This window comes from Lactuca virosa, chromosome 6, assembly GCF_052849685.1.
Source record: "Lactuca virosa cultivar CGN04683 chromosome 6, Lactuca_virosa_CGN04683_v6, whole genome shotgun sequence".
In the NCBI taxonomy this organism is placed as follows: Eukaryota; Viridiplantae; Streptophyta; class Magnoliopsida; order Asterales; family Asteraceae; genus Lactuca; species Lactuca virosa.
In genome coordinates this window covers 97591610-97613232 of record NC_136431.1, presented here as the reverse complement: position 1 = coordinate 97613232, position 21623 = coordinate 97591610, and the positions used below count along the sequence as shown (strand labels likewise).

Below are 21623 nucleotides of genomic sequence, written 5' to 3'. Positions count from 1 at the left end.
CGTTGCTTGGTTGGTTATTTCCATGTGAAGACATGATTCTGCTACATGATGTGAAACGAGTTGGTTAGATAATTATGATCGTTGTTAGCTGGATTCTATATGTATAATTTCCCCATCCTGTTATTCGGTATCTAATGTTTCGACTTACATCCCTATGATGTATTTATGAATGAGGGTTGAAATAGGTATCGTATTTACGTTAAGTTTTAGCAAATTTGGGTATAGATGTTGAAATCTTAGGTCGATCTAGTTTCATGGGTTTTGGAAGAGGGTATCCCTCTTACTATTTTTAGTTATGAAGAAGGATGTCATACACCTATCTCATAGCGCGAGTAATATAATTACCAACTCACTAGGTAATATTAATTATTAATTATTCGTTTGACGCATTAGGTCCTTTACCACTTTGCATGCTTCACGAGTGGTTCCCTCTGTTCTCTGTCCTATTTTTAGTGGAAAAGATTTGTTATCTCCTGGTATCTTTATAGGGTGTCCCTCTCAGGTGTGTTGAATCTTTGTCATTGTTTTGATTGCCCTAGTTGAGGTTGTAGAGATTTGATATCCTATGGTAACTGTCTCTTTCTCTAAAGGGTGTAAGTGATAGGAAAATTGGGCTTATCGAAGGATTTGGTTTGTTTGGTTAGCGAGACGGCATTTTCCCGCTATAGGGTTAAAGATGAAATGGTGGAAAGACTTCAACAAAGTTTCCAAGTTCAATAACATTGAACTTCCATAGATTAGGTCAACAAGGATAGTGTAGTGAGTTTCTAAAACAGTTTATGACATGAATTGTTTACATAGCCAAAGCATGGATTGATAGTGATGATCTTTAAAGGAAACAAGAAGTCTGTCATAATAGTTGGTGTAGAAGTTACATAGAATTCGGAAAACTTGACTTTGGAGTAGGTCTACAATACACCACACATGGAAAACTTGACAGCATAGAGATCTAGTGAAACAGCACTAGCCAGACAGGAAAGTTTACATGACAAGAGTACTATTCGGAGTACATACGAAGGTTATTCGATAACCTAAAAGAAAGAGTGAGTAGAGTGCCCTCTACTCGTGATGGGAACTGCTTGGATGAGCCTTTGGTTCTGCCAACTGACGCTCCATCTCGAGCATACGCATTTCATACCTTGCCTGGCGTGCTCTAAGTTCCCTGACTTCAGTTGGAGTTGCAGTTAGTTCTCTCTGCCAGGCCTCATTTTGATTTACGATTCTTCCATGAGCTAATCCTAACTGTCGGATGCGAACTATATTGACTCCAGTGTTCGCATCATTCTCCTCAGTTCGATGGATGGTTGTCCTTCCTTGTTCATGAATGCGAGAAATTCGGCGAACCAATATAGGAAGGACTCTGTCTGCTGAGCCTCCCTCGCTCAGATTGTAGAAGCTTCGGTCTCCATTGTATGGAAGGGGTTGACCCTGTTCGCGACTCCACCTATTCAGGTTGGTTGCCCATAGAGGTGTCGAGCCATGAAATTCCGGTCGAGGATTAGGATTTTGGATTGAAGCCACTAAGGGTAGGTTATTGTCTTCGGGATCTGAGTCGGAGTCTTCGTGCATTTCTTCCTTGACTTCTTCTTCCGGATCATTCTCTATCCTTCCTCCACTATCTTGGTTCGGGTAGTAGGGGTCCCCTGGTAGATGGAATCCGGCCATTGCGTCTGTACGAGAATAGGGATATAAGAATTGTCTAGAACTAAGGAACATAAGGTTGAACATCAAAGTTAAACTATTGTATGCATAAAATACTCCTATAGTACTCTAAATGTTATGTTCGATTCTAAGGTTTATAAGTTTGGTAAGTTTTAGACATGTTGTCCACTGTAGCTATCCCCTGTCATATGTTGGTCGGCTCTCGGACAAATATAGTTGATCATGCTATATTCATCCCAGTCCCGATTACATATTCCAAGGCATACCTATATTGCACAACTCATCTATAATACTTCTATATTGTTTTCATTATGATACTGACCCTGTTACATGATGTATGCATGTATACTTTATAAAAAATTCATTTTAAAAGTATAACTCTTAGTCAGAGTGTTTTTTCCCAGTTGTGTTTATAGTTATATATAAAAAATAAATGGTTTTGATATACTTAATTCACTATAAACAATGCTCTGATACCAATCTGTCACACCCCCAAACCTGAACGGCGAAAACGTTCGGGGGCGGAGGACGTCATGTACAATATCATAACAAATGAATAGTAAAGAAAGTACACACCACCATAACATATATTTGAAAAGTTTACATGATTGTTGTATTACATGTTTCAAAAGTCAAATACAATATGATGTTACAAAAGATATTACTAACGCCAGAGCATTAGTCCCCAAAAGCAGTTGCTAACCTGGTTTAGCGATTTCCTGAGAATACAAGTCATTTCAAAGAAAAAGTGTCAACAATTAAGTTGGTGAGTTCATAAGTATATATTTGTATGCCATTTGAAAGTTTCGTGTTTGTTTTCCAGAAAATCCGATATTTTCTCACAAAAGGAGTTATGAATCTTTGTTTGTATAATAAGGACGTATTGAACCAGGAAAAACCTATATTTTCCTAACAGCGGAGAGTAGTCTCAAATGTCCAAGACTATGATTTGTAAGTAAATATGTCATACTTAAAATAATGATGCATAGTTTTATTAGTAAACAAAACTATAAGAAGTTTGTAATTTGGCATAAAAGTAATTGTAATATTACTTTTCCCGCAAAAACATAAATACCATAATAATTGTCTATCTTGTGAGTTTTCATAACCGTACTATGATGGGTTTGCCTGCGGCGACGTTCTTCAGGCGTCGAAGCGATATGATATTTGTCACCCCGCGGACTGTAGCTAACAGTCAGAGCTCGGGATCATCAGTCCCGTATAGATCTATACACACGTATCACGTTCTCACAACAGAGACTCTGGTTATAAAACAGGGCTTTCTAGTGGTACCTTGACAGGTATGGTGAAGACGATTGACTCACATATTCTCAATTAAGTCACGTATTTGGAAAGATATATGAATGATTTCTGAAATGATTACCCTTTCTACAGTGTTAACAAAGGCATAATAATGAGTTGCATTTTCTTATATAAACATGATGTTATAGTTGAAATGGTTACTCTTGGTATGATGTAGTATACAGATATATAAATAAAACATATTTATATTTATAAAACATATTGTACCCCATGAGGGTAAAGTTGCGATGCATGATGTTTTGCATGATAATAATTTCATAAGATAGTTAAAACAACAGTATGAAAAGTATAGCAAAAGATTTGTGTTTCACACGAGTTTAACCGTGTGTTTACTTGTATTCCCCCCCTTAAAAGCGTTTAAAAGCATTTGAAAACTTAGTGATAGGGTATGAACTCACCTGATAGATTGAAGAAAGTGAGACGAAAACCGAGCAGAACTTTGACAGGAGAAAGCGGATTTCTCGGGATTCTCGGGAATCTCGGGAGTGTAAAAACTTCCTTCAGAACTTGGATGTGAAGACCGGGGCTTCGGGGGGTTAAAATAGGGCTTAGAGAGAGTATCGGGAGTGGGAGAGTAAGAGATGAGCAACCAAACTCGGCTAACCCTCGATTTCTATTTATAGGGCAACTTTTGGGGTCTCACGTCGTGAGCATGGGCTTGCTCACGTCGTGAGTTTTGATCTTATCCTCTTCCAAGCACGCGACATCTGCTGACAGCTCTGGAACCCATCAATCACGAGCTCACGTCGTGAGCATGATTCCCTCACGTCGTGAGGCCGAGTCAGCCTTGGGTTTTGTGTCCCGAACTTGTAAAATCCGTAACTATCGCGTACGAGCTCCGATTTCGACGTTCTTTATATGTACGCGTAGGTGTGAAAAGGTTCTACAACTCTCGTTTAGACTCCGTCGGCTAATTTTGACTTTATTTTTATGATATTATTTTTAACAGGCCGGGCCTGGAAAAGTCCGTTTAAATTCCATAACTCCTTCATCTGATGTCCATTTTCGTCAAACTTTTTACTGTTGTACTCCTATTGTCGGGGTCTTCAACTTTCGTTTAGGTTGTGTCAGCTAAAGACCGCTTGATCTCTATTTCAAGTTTTTAGCTATCTACTGCTAGGTCAGAAACTTCGAAAAATCATAACTTCCTCATACGAAGTCAGATTTGGGCGTTCTTTTTATGTATGTTTACGGTTTAATGATATCTACGACTTTCATTTAGATACTTAAGGCTAAAAAGTATTTTATCGGAATTTCGTATTTTACGCTTAACAGTGTTTTGTCGGTTTTGTTGCGGATCTTTGATTGGTCATAACTCCTTCTTTATAACTCGGATTTTAATGTTCTTTATGTTTTTGGAAACCTTGTTACGATATCTACCACTTAGTACACTCAAACTGAGCTTTTTGAACATTTCATTTTTGACGTTATTCCTATTATATTAAGATAGGTTACCAAACTCGACTTTGGATCGTTACATTGATTCGAATTATCGGGTTGTTACATTTATGAATGATATCAGCATAGCTCTTTTGACGTCTACGAGCGATCTTCAGGTGCTTTCTGATTTGCACGATCTTCTCAGTGGTTACGTGGATGATTTATGGGCATGTTACTAATGTATCTCCTGAGAATTCCTTTGTTATTTCAGTAACACCTACTTCTGCCCAACATATTGGTGATCGACACTTCCAACCATAGAAAGCCTCAAATGACGCAACCTTGATGCTGGTGTGATAGCTATTATTGTATGAGAACCCGATCAAGAGTAGATGAGTGGTCCACACACTTCTGAAATCTATCACACATGCTCTGAGCATATCCTCCAACGTTTGGATTGTTCTTTCGCTTTGATTGTCGTTCTGGGGATGATAGGTTGGGCTCATGTTCTCTTATTCTTATGAAGGCTAAGTTAGTAGAAAGAATGATTCTAATGACAAAGCAAGTGGGAGGTACATGGAACTTGAAGCAGCTCAAGAGCCATAACATTGTGTAGTAATGATTGGCACTAGTTTTAACAAGGATTATTAAACTTGAATAATAGCTATTCACAAACACAAGTTGTTCACATTAGTGGTAGAAATCATCTACGACTTGAGAAATGTGGAATCTCTCATTGATGAGATTTTATTGATGGTTTCTGGAAAATCCATCAAATACCAAGATGCTATGTCAGATCTCGAATCTGATCAATGACTTAGAGTCATGAACATGAGATGCAACCCATGTATGATAATCAAGAATGGGCTTGATTAAAATTTATCCCTATAGCAAGGCTAGAAGGAGAAAATGATTCTTTTAGAAAGAATAAATTACATGGATTTTGTCATACTTATGTCATTGACTGTGATCCTTATCATATTCATGACATTGACTGTGATCAAACCTTTTTCACAAGTAGCTATAATTAGATCAACAAGGATATTATTTACTATAAATTCATATTCTTAATATGAGATATATCATATAGATTTCAAGAAAGACCATTTCTCTTAATAGACATCTACTAGAAGATATCTATAGAGATTAGCCTGGAGGTTTTCTTAATCCATGTTATCCTAACAAAATGTGGAGCTTGAGATCCACTTATGGATATAAAGCAAACATATCAATGTTGCAATCATCATTTTAATGTAAAACCACAAGGTATGTTTTTATATCAAAATAAATAAAACATGTGTGTTTACTAAGAACTAGTGGGAGCATAGTGAAATTCCTAATCTTGTATGAATGAGACATACTTATTCATTTGAAATCACATTCTGACTAAGCAAGGTTGTCTTCACTTTGACTCGGAAAGTTTATCTAAAATGAAAGACTTAGGAAGGAGAACATACATTCTTGGAATGTGAAATATATAAGGGATAGATAAAATGAATGTTAAAAGTTGTATGTCCTTATACATATATTGGCAATATCTTGAAAGAGATCAAGACACAAGATTCTTTTGGAGAATTCTTAGCATTGTCATATGGCATCATTTTGAGCTAGCCTCAAAATTACATAGCTCATAGGCTTGAACTAGATGAAATCATTTATATTCTATTTGCTTGAAAAATGAATTCATCATTTACACCATATTATGCATAGGGCATGGTATTTGATCATGCTCTAAGCATGTCATAGGATACTAATTGAATACATGGTTAAGTCATTGGATGACTAAGAGAGCATCCTAAGAGTACTTTAAAAGAACTAAGTGAATGAGACAATTAGTTTAGAAATGATCTTTATGGAAAGAGCTACACAAGATGTTAATTTCTAAACAAATATAAATAATTATGAATTATAATTGGATTTTTGACTTCATTATGGAATGAAGACTAAGTCTTGTTGGAATGAGGTCCAAGCAAAACATAATGACATAATCTACTACAAAATAATAATACACTACTTTAGAAGTTGAATTCAAATATGATTGGATGAATGAGATCATTGAAAAACTATGTTGATTTCTGCCATTCAAGGATCACATAGAAATCTTTGTGACTTCGAGAGTATACTTAATCTAGCTAAGAGACTCTATGTCATGAAAGAACACCAATCATATCTCCAATATATTTAACTATACCTAGAGTAAAGTTAAGCATGGAAATGATAGTATTTACAGAATTCACACAAATTAAATTTTGACAGATCCATTGATAAAGTCATTCTTTTGAGCTAAGTATGAATGGTCACACTTCAACTATAAAACTTTATTATTCTAGAAATGAATTTTGATTTGGATTTAGTATTTGGATATTGGAACATTATAACAACAACTATTAGATAATGTTATGATATATTGGGATATAGTCATCACATTAATACTTGTTGTGTTCTATATTAACATGTTTAATCTATGAATAATGTTATTATTCTAAAATTTCACAGTCGGTTATAATTGTGGGAGAAATTATAAAATAAGACTAATATGAATTGGATTGGTTGACTTTCACTAGATGAAAGTAGGCAAGTAGTTGTAACCAAGTTTCATAGGTACTTGTCAGAGAACTAGTATTGAACTGACCCACATCAAGATCATCTCATGGATCGCTATCAATAATGATACTTGATTAAAAGGTACTATCTTTGTATCCTTAACACCTAAGATACATAGTAGGACTTAAGTATAGGGAGTACTATGCTTTGATATGGTCAAATATCGTTCCTTAACTGGACAGTTATAAAAGCCATTTTCAGGTATGGTGTGAACTATGCAAGATGCTTATGTAGTCAAGATGGGATTTGTTCCTCTTATGTGTTGAGAGTTAGACATTTAAGGTTCCTTACCAAAAGTTGAACAACCAGTGAGATTGATCGTGATCCGTATCTCATGTTCAACATGATGTCTGTAGCAAAGCGGTAACTGATAAACTTACCTTATACACCAATTGTAGCTTTGAGCTTTTTAGGAATTAGGCGTTGATAGAATGGCACAAAGTCGTATGTTGTTGGGGGCAGTGAAATGTTGCTAGACGTTCACCACTGTCTACATCAGTCTAATATGAGTCTTGCGCAACTAGGAGATTGAAAGCTCTAGTATGCTCAAGAATCATATTAAAGTGATATTGCTAATTAACATATTATACTAATGGGTCACACTAACAACAACTTGATATAATTGATTATTTATTAGAAATTGATTTTAATAAATATTCAATAAAACTCTTATAATTAAATTGGAAATTATTTATTTCATGGAAATAATAATTTTCATTAGCAAGTAATGTTACATAATTCATATGGTATGAATTAATAAGTTATGTACAAATTTTTGGACTATTTGAAACCTTTTTGTCTTTTACTCAAAAGATAAAGTTTATATTTTATAAACTTTGAGTTTATAAAATTTAAACAAACTCTTTTTTTTTTGTATATAATTTTCATGAAGAAAAGAGTTATGGGTTTTTGATTATTTAAATGAGAGAATGGCTCTTTGAATATTTAAATAAGAGTATGGCTTTTTGATTATTTAAATGTGAGAATGGTTCTTTGATTATTTAAATAAGGGAATGGTCTTGTGATTATTTTATTCAAAATGTAAGAATTGTTTCTACTATAAATACAAGACTTAAAGCTTTCATTTGGTTGCTCATTCACACTCTCCAAAACCGTAACCTCCTTAGAGGAGGTTACTCTCTCTCTCTCTCTCTCTCTCTCTCTCTCTCTCTTTTCTTCATCTTTTCTTGAAGATTACTTGCATTCACATGCCCTCTTTAAGTTCATATTGGTTATAAACTTAAAGATTAAGGGTTTAAGAGTTTATGGACTAACATATACATCAAGTTGAGTCATTGTTGGTGTCTCAAAGGTTCCACATTCTTCATCTACTTCCAAGCCTCCCAAGAGGACCCAAAGAGCTACAAAGGTTGTTATTTCTTCATCCTCACTTTGGTTGGTGTTTAAATATTTCTATAACTTGCTAGAAGATCCTTGGTGGGTATAAAAGTTTATGTTATGCTCAAAACTTTAAGTCTTCCGTTGCCATATTTTTCTAGTTTATGAAACTATTTTTGAACTAAAACCCAACAGATTTGATATGACCCTTAGGTTCAAAATAACAATATTTTGGATTAGGTGTCTAAGCCCATAACTATAATTGCTATATACTTGAATTGAAAGTAGCACAATCCTTTTGGGTTGCCCTCAAACCTAGCAATTGGACACGATAACTTTTAAAGAGAGAGGTTAATTTATTATATGATTAATAAAATGAAATTAGAATTTTATTAATATATTATGAAAGTAATATATTAATTAGAAATTTTATTATTTAATTAATAATTGATCAGGAATTAGTTAGAATTAATTTTGGGATTAATATATTTAATTAAAAGTGAAGGGTCTGAAGTGTAATTGTTCAATAGTTGAGCAAAAGGCTGCAGAAGGGATATTCTAGGGTTTCTAGAATATCCTATGTGGATAAATACGAAGCTGGATAATTAGTAAATTCGAATTAACATAATTTAATTCAAATTAGGGTTATCTAAGGTTTCCTTGTACCACTATATGAAGGACCCTATCCCTTAGAATTTCGGCCACCTATTATGCACAAGGGATAACCGAAATTCATACCTTTCCTCTCCTCCTTCAAGTCATCTTCTTGCTAGCTTGCGTGGCATTTCATTTGAGGCACGACATTTGTGGTGCTAGCATCCAAGAGATCTACAAGTGAAGGATCATTGTTATTTACTACAATAACATTAAGGTATAAATTCGAAACCTTTTTGATATTTTCGAAAGTAGCATATACCATCTAGGGTTTATTATTTGATGCTCATAGTTATTGGTTCAATAGTGAAAACAAAGATCTTTAGGTTACATGTGAACTTAAGAGTCTTTTGTTTTGCATAAAACCTATCAGTGGTATCAGAGCATTTGGTTTGTTTTCAATTGAATTGCTATATTTATTGAATTAGATCAATTAGGGTTTATGGATATTAAACCCTAAAAGGAATGAATTTCGACTGGGGTTATGGTTTTTCGAAACCCTAGCCTATTCCCCTTGGATTTTGAAATTTAGGGCTAGGGTTTTGAAAGCCAAGCCTTCCTCCGCAAGTTTTCAAAAATATGGCTAGTTGTTAGGCTTTCCTATTTTAGATAATTGTTAGTTTAATTTGAATTAAATGGGATAATTATAAAATTGGGTATATCCTACACCCTAATTTTCAAAAATTAGAGGGTTAGGATCATGATTAAATTATTTGATTAATTTAATTAGTTAATCCTTATCTAATTTAATATTTTAGTTAACTTTTTAAATTAATAGATAAATATTAAATTATTTGGTTTATTTTAAATTTAAATTAATAGTTTATTAATTTTCGAAATTTAAACTATAAACTTAGTAATTTGAAAAGTTTTAAAATACACCTTATATATATATATATATATATATATATATATATATATATATATAATATTAAATGATTAAATAATATATGTATAAAAGTCAGTCAGTCAAATCGCTAGTATGCCTCATTCACGAACCTAGTCTATAACGGGGTATAAGGAAACTGCCTATAAAATAGTAGTTAAATGGGTGTCCACTCTCGCTCATCGCTTCCTTGATTAGCGGAGGGTCGTTAGCAGAACGAATTTGATAGGACAACTAAATCTCATTAAAAGTATAATGCTATTTAAAAGTACTAGACCCTTTTATTTAAAATTCTATATCTAGTTACTTTAGGAAATATGTGAATTAGTATGCTAACCCATGAAATTATACATTGCACATTATAAGTCGTTAGTGAGGTGTGTGTGGTTAACCAACACACTAATAGAACTAATAAAGAGTTGTAATGGGTATCTAATAAATTATCATTGTTGTTGGAGCGTGTGTGGTTTACCAGCACATCAACTAAGATGATAAATGACAATGAGGTTACCAAGCACATTTGCATACTTATTCACATCTTATTTGTGATCCACAGTATCTCAGTCACAAATAGAAGAGCATAATATAAGATTAAACACGCCATTGAATAGTTTCAATGAATCTCAAAAGACCTAGGAATTTCACTTAATTTCATTTCTTTTCTGATGGAATTGGTAAATCGTCATTTACCTACCTTTATAAAATTTACAATTAGATCACGGCATCCCTTTTCTATGTTGTGAATTATATAGTTGGGTCCTAGCCTTAATATTTTATTTGGGGTTACTATATTAAGGATTATTCTTATCTAACTAAAAGTACCTTCTTTTTATAGATGTCTACTCCAACTGATGCTTCTGCTTCCTCCTCCTCCAACCACCATAACTTCTCGTTATTGTCAATCTGCTAAAACGTGACATTGGATGCCACCAACTACAACGATTGGATGTGCAACATGAAAATGTCCCTTCATTTTGAGAACAAGGAGTATGTCCTTGAAAAGATTTGAATGAATTTGACGAAGAGAAGAACACTCCTGAAGAATTAGCCTCCTACAAGAAACACTATGATGATGCGACAAAATTTTATTGCATCATGGTCGCTACTATGACCCCTGAGTTGCAGAGATTTTATGAAGACTACTGGCCGTATGAGATGAACAAGGACCTTGTGGAAAAGTTCCATAAGCGAGCTTGTCAAGAAAAGTATGAGGTGGTCAAAGCCCTCATGGATTGCAAGCTCAAGGAAGGAGACTTAGTTTGTGCCCACGTGCAGAGAATGCAACGATACATGGAGCACCTTGTTAGGCTAAATGTGCACTTTGATGAGGAGTTGGATATTGATGTAGTCTTAAACTCATTACCAAGTTGTTATGATCAGTTCATCTTGACCTATCATTTGAACGACACTAAGACCACCTTGGCTCAATTGCACAACCTTATTCAGACAGATGAAGCGGGGATAAAAGGAAAAGGTTTAGCCTCCACTCCTGCTAGTGATCTCGTTCTGGCTATTGGATAGCGAAAGGGGAAGAAGAGGAAAGGTCCTCCTAAACAAAATTGGAAAGGAAAATCTTATGTTAGGTTGTCAAGCAATGGACCCAAAGGAAAGCCCAGTTATGAAATTCCTCACACTTTTGATCCCAAAGTGGCCACACGCTTTTACTGCAATGATAAGGAGCATTGGAAACGAAGCTGCCCAAAGTATCTGCCAAACATCAAGGATGGAAAAGTGAAGCCATCTTCTGTAGGTATATACACTATTTCATATAATAACTCATCATCTTCTCGTTCTTGGGTCCTTGATACACGATGTGGATTTCATATTTGTTCTGATTTGCAGGGGCTAAGAGAAAAAAGAGGAGGTGGAGACGGATGAATGAATATGATCATGGGGAATAGGCGATCTTCTCCTGTTACCAAGATTGGAGTTTATAGTCCAGTGCTTAGTAGTGGTGTTTGTTTAGATTGAATAAATTGTTGCTACTCATCAGAGATGATACATAACATTATTTCTTTTCATTCTTTATTCAGACAAGTTTTTAGATATTCATTTAATGATTTGAATGGTTCTATTTCTGCTTATAAGAATGGTTTTTTTTTATATTTGAATCTTTACCTTGTGATGATGTGTTTGAAACTGTGACGTGTGTTGATAATTTAGGCAACAATGTTTTTCATATTGATTCGTCTAATGGTGTAGAGAAATCATGCTTGTGGCATTATTGTCTTGGACATATTAACAAGAAATGCATTGCCCAACTCCAAAAGGATGGAGTGTTGGAATCATTTGACCTAAGGTCAGATGATACATGTGAATCTTGTCTTTTAGGAAAGATGACAAAATTACCCTTCACTGGATCTTGTGAAAGAGGTGAAGGTTTGTTGGATCTCGTACATACATATGTGTGTGGACCTTTCAGATTATCTATAAGGGATGCTAATCAATTTTATGTAACTTTTCACAGATGATTATAGCAAGTATGGTTATATCTACTTAATCAAGCATAAGTCGGAAATCTTTGAAAATTTCAAAGACTTTAAACATGAAGTCGAGAATCAGTTGGGTAGGAAGATAAAGATGCTTAGATCCGATAGAGGCGGAGAGTATCTTAGTATCGAGTTCAACAACTATCTAAAGGAATGTGGAATATTTTCACAACTGACTCCTCCTAGGACACCACAATTGAATGGTGTGGATGAGAGGTGTAATCAGACCTTTTTAGACCTGGTTCGTTTCAAGTTGAGTCATTCTTTTCTTCCAATTCACTTCTAAGGGTATGCCTTAGAGATAGCCGCCCACGTCCTCAATCTTGTCCCTATAAATAAGGTTGCCAAAATAGCTCATGATATGTGGACGGGTAAAGTTCCCTTATTAGAACATATCAAAGTCTGGAGTTGCGAAGCTTTTGTCAGACGAGAGACTCATGATAAGCTAGCATCTAGAAATGAGAAGTGTATTTTCATTTGTTACCCAAAGCAATCATTCGATAATTATTCTACGGATCTAGTGAGAATGTGGTCTTTGCAGCATGAAGAGGAGTCTTTCAAGAGAGTGAGTGAGAGAGAGAGAGAGAGAGAGCTAATATTCAAAGACGACTGTAGGAGTACCATTGACATTGAAGAAATTCAAGAGCCAACAAGTGAAGGAACCTTAGATCATACTACCAGTCAACCAAAGGAAGAGATTCATGTTGAACCGAAAGACAAGTCATTACCTCTTAGGCGTTTCAGAAGAGTTAGCATGCCACCTGAGTTCTATGGCTTCCATATTACTACAGATGGTGACACATTTGTCAGTGTGTAACGACTCAAAAATCAAGGGTAAAAATTTCACTTTTTAATATAGCTAAAACATTGATACCATTTATTTCAAACATTTCAAATCCATGTTAAGTGAATCATTTATCAGAGTTCATCCGAAAATCATTCATTGCAGAAATCATAGGTGTGTGCACTGCAATCAATCCGAGCTCTTCTTTTCCAAATCGATGATACCTGAAACCAAAATTGTAAACCGTAAGCACAAAGCTTAGCGAGTCCCCCAGAGCATACCCCACACACAATCCACATAACACATATCATAATAGCTGTAAAAGCTATCTCTACCATATAAGCCCTGTATATAATCATATAAGGAAGTCATGGAAACCCTCCAGGGTCTTACACCTAGTGCCACAGGAATCCCCACGTGGTCTTATCTGCCATGGGAACCCCCACATGGTCTTCCTGCCTTGGGAACCCCCACAAGGTCTTCCTGCCAAACAAAACATAATGCAAACTACACATACAAACATATGAGATAAACATAAAAACATATAAGGATGCCCTGGAAACCCTCCGAGGTCTTACACCGGGTGTCACTGCAACCCCCACATGATCTTAGCCCACTGCCATGGGAACCCCCACATGGTCTTAGCCTGGAAAGCCATGGGAACCCCCACATGGTCTTATGTCCAACTGCCTCGGGAACCCCCCGGGGTCTTCCATGCAAGTATCACAAAGACAACTATCATACCAAATACGGTCTTTTATGGGTATAAGCATGATCTAACGATTCAGTCTTTTATGGGTCTCGGGTTTTATTCGAAATGTTTCAAGGATTGGGGTGTAGCTAGGAGCGTAGGGCTTCTTGCCACCTTTTCGTGGATATAAAGTTCGTCGGAAACAGACTTAGAACGAAGAAGTTTTATTACTTTGAAGTTGTTGGCAGAATTGGTCCCTGAATGGAAAAGCTTGCATTTCAGCCCATGCATGCAAGGTGGCAGCCAGGTGAGTACGCCCAACTTAGTGTTAGAAAAGGAATCGCGGGTGCTAAAGACGTACGCCCAGCGTACGGGGATTACGCCCAGCGTACGTCCAAGACCTCAAAAACCCTAATTTTTTGGGTTGGCTCACTATTTAAAGCACCTAAAGTCTGAGGGGGTGCGCCTCCCTTTCATTCTCAGAGCCTTAAACCCTGATTTCGAGTGGTAGCTTCATCCAAGAGTGTTGTGAGCTTTGTGGGTGCATTTTGGGTGCTTTTTGGTGCATTTCAAGAAGATGGAACTTGTTGCAAAGATGGGAATCAAGGAGGAGCTTGTGGATCTGGCTTTTGGGACTCATTCTCAGCTTGATGAAGGTATAAATCTTTGATCTTGATCATTCATCTCTTAGATCTAGCATTGTGAGTTTTAGTTCATTTTGGTCCCAATGATGAAGCTTTATGGTTGAAATCCGATTCTTAGGCTTAGAGTTGCCACTCTCAGTGTTAAATGAGTCCCTAAGGCAGAAAGTTGCCATCTTGGAGGTCTTAATGGGTTCATGCATGAGTTAAGACCATTTTCATGGAAGTAGATCATCATTTTTGGAGTTTGAGCTTATGTGGGACATGCAAAGCCATCAAGTAATCAACTTTATGGTTTAAGACGTGGTAGAGGACTTGGATCTGTAATTGTAGCTTCTGGAGTAGAGTATTAAGCACTTAATGGAAAAGTGGCTTAACAGAGGGGTACGCTGGGCGTACATGCAGGTACGCGCATCGTACACTCTATTCAGCCAGTACGTTTAGCGTACAGAAGAGTACGCCCCGCGTACTCATCCGTTATGGGCTTGGTGTGTTTTGGGCCTTGGGTTGGGCCAAGCAATGGACTTTGGGTCTTAGTGGGCCATCAGAAGTTAGATGTTTTGGGCCAAGAATATTTTTGGGCTTAGTGTGGGGCCCATTAGAGGGATTGGGCCCACTTTAGCAAATTGGGCCATGCATAGGCCTTTATGGATTTTATGGTTTTGGAGTTTGTGTTTTAGGGCCCTGTTGGGCCATCAGGTTTTGGGGTTGATATTTATTTGTGGAGGCCCATTATGGTTTTGAGCCCAATTTGGAAATTAGGCCATGAAAGGACTTATGGACATTATAGTGTCGGACTTTTGTTTTGGGATTGGGCCTAAGTTTTGGATCATACTGGGCCAGGGGTAGAATGGTCATTTTACCCCATGCATGGATTAGGGATTATGGTATGGGACCCAATTACTAACTGGGTGTATTGATTGGTAGTGGAAGCTCAGGAAGCTGGCGGGGCAGCAACTAAGGAATTCATGCGGGAAGCTTCTGCAGTGCGAGGTGAGTCTTCTCACCATACCAATGGGTCTAAGGCACCAAGGCCGACCCATTTATTTAGTTGTGATGATTGTTGCGAATGTGCTATTGATACATTATGTATTTATGTGAATACCTTGTGGGGGTTCCCCCACAAGTTCTTCACATAAATACATAATGTATTAATAGCACATTCGCAACAATAATCACAACTAAATAAATGCGCCGGCCTTGGTGCCTTAGACCCATTGGTATGGTGAGAAGACTCACCTCGCACTGCAGAAGCTTCCCGCATGAATTCCTTAGCTGCTGCCCCGCCAGCTTCCCGAGCTGCCACTACCAATCAATATACCCAATTAGCAATTGGGTCCCATACCATAATCCCTAATCCATGCATGGGGTAAAATGACCATTCTACCCTTGGCCCAGTATGATCCAAAACAAAGGCCCAATCCCAAAACAAAAGCCCGACACTATAATGTCCATAGTTCCTTTAATGGCCCAATTTCCAAATCGGGCTCAAAACCATAATGAGCCTCCACAAATAAATATCAACCCCAAAACCTGATGGCGCAACAGGGCTCCAAAATGCACCCAAAATGCACCCACAATGCTCACAACACTCTTGGATGAAGCTACCACTCGAAATCAGGGTTTAAGGCTCTGAGAATGAAAGGGAGGTGCACCCCCTCAGACTTTAGGTGCTTTAAATAGTGATCCAACCCTAAAAATTAGGGTTTTGGAGGTCCTGGGCGTAATCCCCGTATGCTGGGCGTACGTCTTTATCACCCGCGATTCCTTTTCTAACACTACGCTGGGCGTACCCCAGCTTACGTTGGGCGTACTCACCTGGCTGCCACCTTGCATGCATGGGCTGAAATGCAAGCTTTTCCATTTAGGGACTAATTCTACCAACAACTTCAAAGTACTAAAACTTCTTCGTTCTAAGTCCGTTTCCGACGAACTTTATATCCACGAAAAGGTGGCAAGAAGCCCTACACTCCTAGCTACACCCCAAGCCTTAAAACCTTTCGAATAAAACCCGAGACCCATAAAAGACCGAATCGTCAGATCACGCTTATACCCTTGGCCTCTAAAGACACAATCGAACACTCTCAAAACCCGGTGTTACACAGTGATAGGACACTGATAAATTTGGATGAGCCTGCTAGCTCCAAGGAAGAAATGGCAAGCCCCGAGGCTGCTAAATGGAAAAAGGCAATGGACAGAGAGATCAAGTACATGTATGACAACCAAGTTTGGAATCTGGTTAATGATGTACCAGGTTAGAAAGATAGCTGGGTGTAAATGGATCTTCAAGAAGAATACTGACATGGATGGAAATGTGCACACCTTCAAGGCTCGACTAGTTGTGAAGGAATTCACTCAAACCCCAGGGGTTGACTATGATGAGACCTTCTCACCAGTAGTCAAGATAAAATATATTAGTATAATGGCCGTGATAGCTTCCTTTCATGACTATGAAATTTAGCATATGGATATCAAAACCGCTTTCCTTACGGGAAGTTGGTTGAAGATGTTTACATGAGTCGGCCAGAGGGTATTGTAGATGCAAAGTTTCCAAATAGAGTGTGCAAGCTTGAGAAATCCGTCTACGGATTAAAACAAGCATCTTGCAATTGGAATCTTTGCTTCCATAAGAAAGTCAAAGAGTTTGATTTCTCTAGGAGTGAAGATGAGTCTCATGTGTATATCAAGGCTAGTGGGAGTATAGTGACTTTTTTGGTGGTATATGTCGTTGACATACTAGTCATGGGATACGTCATTCCAACTTTGCAAGAAGATTAGTATTGGCTTGGAAAGTGTTTTGACACTAAAGACCTTGGAGAAGCATCCTATATTCTCGGGATAAGTATATTGAGAGATAGAAAGAATAGACTAATTGGATTAGTCAAAGTACATACTTGGATAAAGTACTAAAGAGATTTTGTATGGAAAATTCCAAGAAAGGAGAGTTACCTATCTAGAGCAGTACCAAATTGAGTAAGACTCAAATTCCTAGTACAAATGAAGATATAGTTGATATGAGTTTAGCAGCTTATGCTTCGGTTGTAGGGTAGATCATATACACTATGACATGTACTCGCCATGATGTGTCTTTTGCCTTGAGCATGGTTAGTCGTTATCATGGAAATCCCATTAAAGCTCATTGGACAACGATTAGAAACATTCTCAAGTATTTGTAGAAGACGAAGGACATACTTCTAGTCTTTCGTGGCAGTGATACATCGAGAGTGATTGGATACAGTGACACCAGGTTTTAGACAGACAGAGATACATTTCGTTCTCAGTCAGGCTGGATGTTCACTCTAAATGGTGGATCTGTAACTTGGAACAGTTCCAAGCATGACACGGTGGTTGATTCAAACTATGAATCAGAGTACATAGCTGCAAGTGAAGCATCAAAGGAGGCGACTTGGTTAAGGAACTTTATCGGTGACCTTAGAGATTTCCCGACCATTCAGGAGCCAATGGAACTTTTCTGCGATAATGAAGGAGCGGTTGCCTTGACTAAGGAACCAAGAGATCATGGAAAGTCCAGACATATCGACATAAAGTACCATTACATCAGACATAGGGTAAAAGAAGGTCATATCATCGTGAAGAGGGTATCATCAGAAGAAAATCTTGCAGATCCTTAGACGAAGGCTTCGAGAAGGGTCAAGCATAGTCAGCATGCTAGGAGCATTGGTCTAAGAGATGATATTAGTTTTAGTAGTTAGATAGTTATTTGAAACTTGTAACAAAGTAAATGTAATTGATTTTTGGTGATTAAATAATGAAGAATTATTTATGAGTTTGTTTACTGCCTTTTGTCAATTATTTATTTTGTGTTTCGTTTTGCATGTTTGACTTCCCGAATAATATTATTATTTAATTCCACAGTTATTTGTACTTTTGGAAATAAGTAGTTAATTAAGACTGCCATGAATTGGATTGTAGATTGTCTAAGGGAGTTAGACATAACAATAGAATTGATGTAATGTTCATGAGTACTTAGAAATGGTGACTTAAGTATTGGATAAACCCACGCTTAGAGAATTACTTCATGGATTCTATCACGAGTAATTCTGAGACGATAATATCTTATGATCTTAAAATGGAGATATACGAGTTGTAATTTACAAGTCGGTTGTACATTGGTAATGCATAAACACATCAGTAAATTGATGTTATAAAACGTATTGTCATGCATGATTTGATGAGTAAAAGATGCAAGCATTTGAGTCAAAGTTTATTTGTTCCTTTTTCCCTAACAGGAAAAGAGATATATTTGGGCCCCTCAGTGTTTTGGTGTTGACTTATAGTGTTGGGCCTAGCCAGGACTAAATTCATGTGTTCGATTGGAAGTCCTATATCATCATAAATCAGAAATCGGGAAACAAAGTCTTGGACAATGAGATTGTTTGAATTCCATGTCTCATATCCGAATGATATCTTGCAAAATGGAGGATTATATGATCACTTATATTAGGACGCGTAACTGACTGGGTTAGAGTTCGGCAGCGGCTTTTGGAAACTATAATTTTCATATCACTTCAGAAGTTTTACTAACAGTTATAGTTAAAAACTTGTCCAATTGGGATACTATTGGATTAGGTGTCTAAGCCCATAACTATAATTGGTATATACTTGAATTGATAGTAGCACAGTTCTTTTGGGTTACCCTCAAACCTAGCAATTGGACAAGATGACTTTTAGAGAAGAGGTTAATTTATTATTTGATTATTAAATTAAAATAAGAAGTTTATTAATATATTATGAAAATAATATATTAATTAGAAACGTTATTATTTAATTAATAATTGATCAGATATTAATTAGAACTAATTTTGGGATTAATGGAATTAATTAAAAGTGCAGGGTCTGATGTATAATTGTTCAATAGTTGAGCAAAAGGCTCTAGAACCTTCCATCTTAAGGGTTGGACGGTTTTTGGGGATATTCTAAGGTTTCTAGAATATCCCATGTGGATAAATAGAAAGCTGGATAATTACTAAATTTGAATTAATATTATTTAATTCAAATTAGGGTCATCTAGGGTTTCCTTGAACCACTATATAAAGGACCCTATCCCTTAGAATTTCGGCCACCTATTATTCACAAGGGATAGCCTAAATTCATACCTCCCCTCTCCTCCTTCAAGTTATCTTCTTGCTAGCTTCGCTGTGATTACATTAGAAGCATGACATTTGTGGTGCTGGCTTCCAAGAGATCTACAGGTGAAGGATCATTGTTATTTACTACAATAACATTAAGGTATGTAATTCTAAACCTTTTTCGTATTTTCAAAAATTGCCTATTCCATATATAGTTTATTATTTGATATTCATAGTTATAGGTTCAATAGTGAAAACATAGATCTTTAGGTTGCATGTGAACTTAAGAGTCTTTTGTTTTGAATAAAACCTATCGCAATCATCTTCTTAGTCATTTCCGAAACGATGGTAACGACATAAACAAACGAAACAAACTCAACTACCAATGCCTTGGTAACCTTGTGACTTTCCCTAATCTAAGTGTGATTACTGTGCTTCCGGTAGTATAGGCCTCTACTACCATTCATATCTACTCATACTTGTCCCAAGAATTGCCTCTTAGTTTTCCAAGTCACCATACAAGAATTTCACATAGTCATTTAACACATCGGATAACATAACTAAGATTTATTTTATTCTTGAAACGATTACATAGATATTCAAGTTCACCGTATACTACGTGTCTTATATTAGGCTACACCACATGATGCTATGAATATGGCTACTTTATATCTCGATCTTTAGATATATATATATATATATATATATATATATATATATATATATATATATATATATATATATATATATATATATATATATATCCTTACTCTTGATCCCTTGCATCGTCACCTGCTTCATCAATGATCATTTGGAATGCTCTTGCCATTTCTATTGGCGGCACATTAGGCTTTGCCTCCTCTTTCTTCTTCGGGTAGTCCCTAGCAATATTCCCTTCTTCATTACATCCGTAACACACCCTCTTGTTCAATGTACACTCATTGGCATAATGACCAGTTTTCCCGCACTTGAAACAAGTCAACTCCTCGCCATATTTTCTAGAGTGCTTCTTCTTGCACTTATCACACCATTTTGGTACACCTCCTCCTCCTCAAAACTTCTTGGAATCAGATTTTGAAAATCATCTTTGCTTGTTTGACCTTGAAGAACCATCAAACTTCCTTTTCTCTCCTACCTCTGTCCTCTCCAGACCCTTCTCCCGAAGTTGGGTCTCCACATTCTTGGTTGCTCTAACGGTTGTCTTCAAAGTAGTTGCCATTTTTACTGTTGGAATAAAGTCTACTGGTAATCCGTTAGAAAACCTTTCTGCCTTGGAGAGTTTAGTAGGCACCAAGTACGGGAATAGATTCATCTTCTCGGTGAATGCAATGGCATAATCATTAACACTTATATTCCCTTTCTTTAGGTTTTCAAACTCATTGTTTAGGTCTATCAGATCCACCTCCGAGTAGTACTGCATTCTCAACTGCTCCAGGAATGCTTCCCAAGACATCCTCAGGGCTTCTCCCTGTGGCATTGTATCTGCCAACAGCTTCCACCAAATTAAAAACCCAGTCTTCAGTTGTTTGACTACAAAGACGGTTTTCTGCTTGTTGCTATAGTTGCAAATTTCAAATACCATTTCCATCTCGGAGATCCAGTCCATATTCTCTACTGGCTTTGGGCTTCCAGAAAGACCTGGTGGCTTGGCACCCAATAATTTCTTATACATATGCCCATCCTTATCAATCCCTATGTCTAGGTTGTTCCTCATTACCACTCGGGGTTCAAATTGACTCACAGTACAATTGTAATTTACCTCTTCCAACAGTTCTTCATTCAGTTCGGGCTGCACAACAGGCACAGTAGGCTCATCCCTATTCTATTGAAGTAAACGCCTTGTCTCCTCCATTTGACGATCGAACATCGCCTGTATCATTGCCAATGTTATAGGTTCCGGTGCAGCTGCTACCTTTGCCACACACTCAATTACTCGTGGCTCAGGCTGCTGGTTTCCATTAGCATTTCCTAATCCGATGCAAGTTCTCACCATGTCGATATATACACCAAATCAGATGTTTGGTGTACAGTGATGAGAATTAAGATATAGAAAGCTATATTTACGATAGACATATAAATCC

At 36.9% G+C, this 21623-nt stretch overlaps 2 protein-coding genes across 2 annotated transcripts; one reads left to right on the top strand and one right to left on the bottom strand.

Moving 5' to 3' along the window:
• Positions 1-10954: 10954 nt before the first annotated feature.
• LOC145121765 (uncharacterized) lies at positions 10955-11368 on the top strand. Its single transcript, XM_079057465.1, has one exon. It carries the CDS (start codon positions 10955-10957, stop codon positions 11366-11368), a length of 414 nt encoding a protein of 137 aa, XP_078913591.1.
• Positions 11369-20623: 9255 nt separating this feature from the next.
• LOC145121764 (uncharacterized) lies at positions 20624-21256 on the bottom strand. The gene has a single exon (XM_079057463.1). The coding sequence runs from the start codon at positions 21254-21256 to the stop codon at positions 20624-20626; it is 633 nt and encodes a 210-aa protein (XP_078913589.1).
• Between the last annotated feature and the right edge of the window lie 367 nt (positions 21257-21623).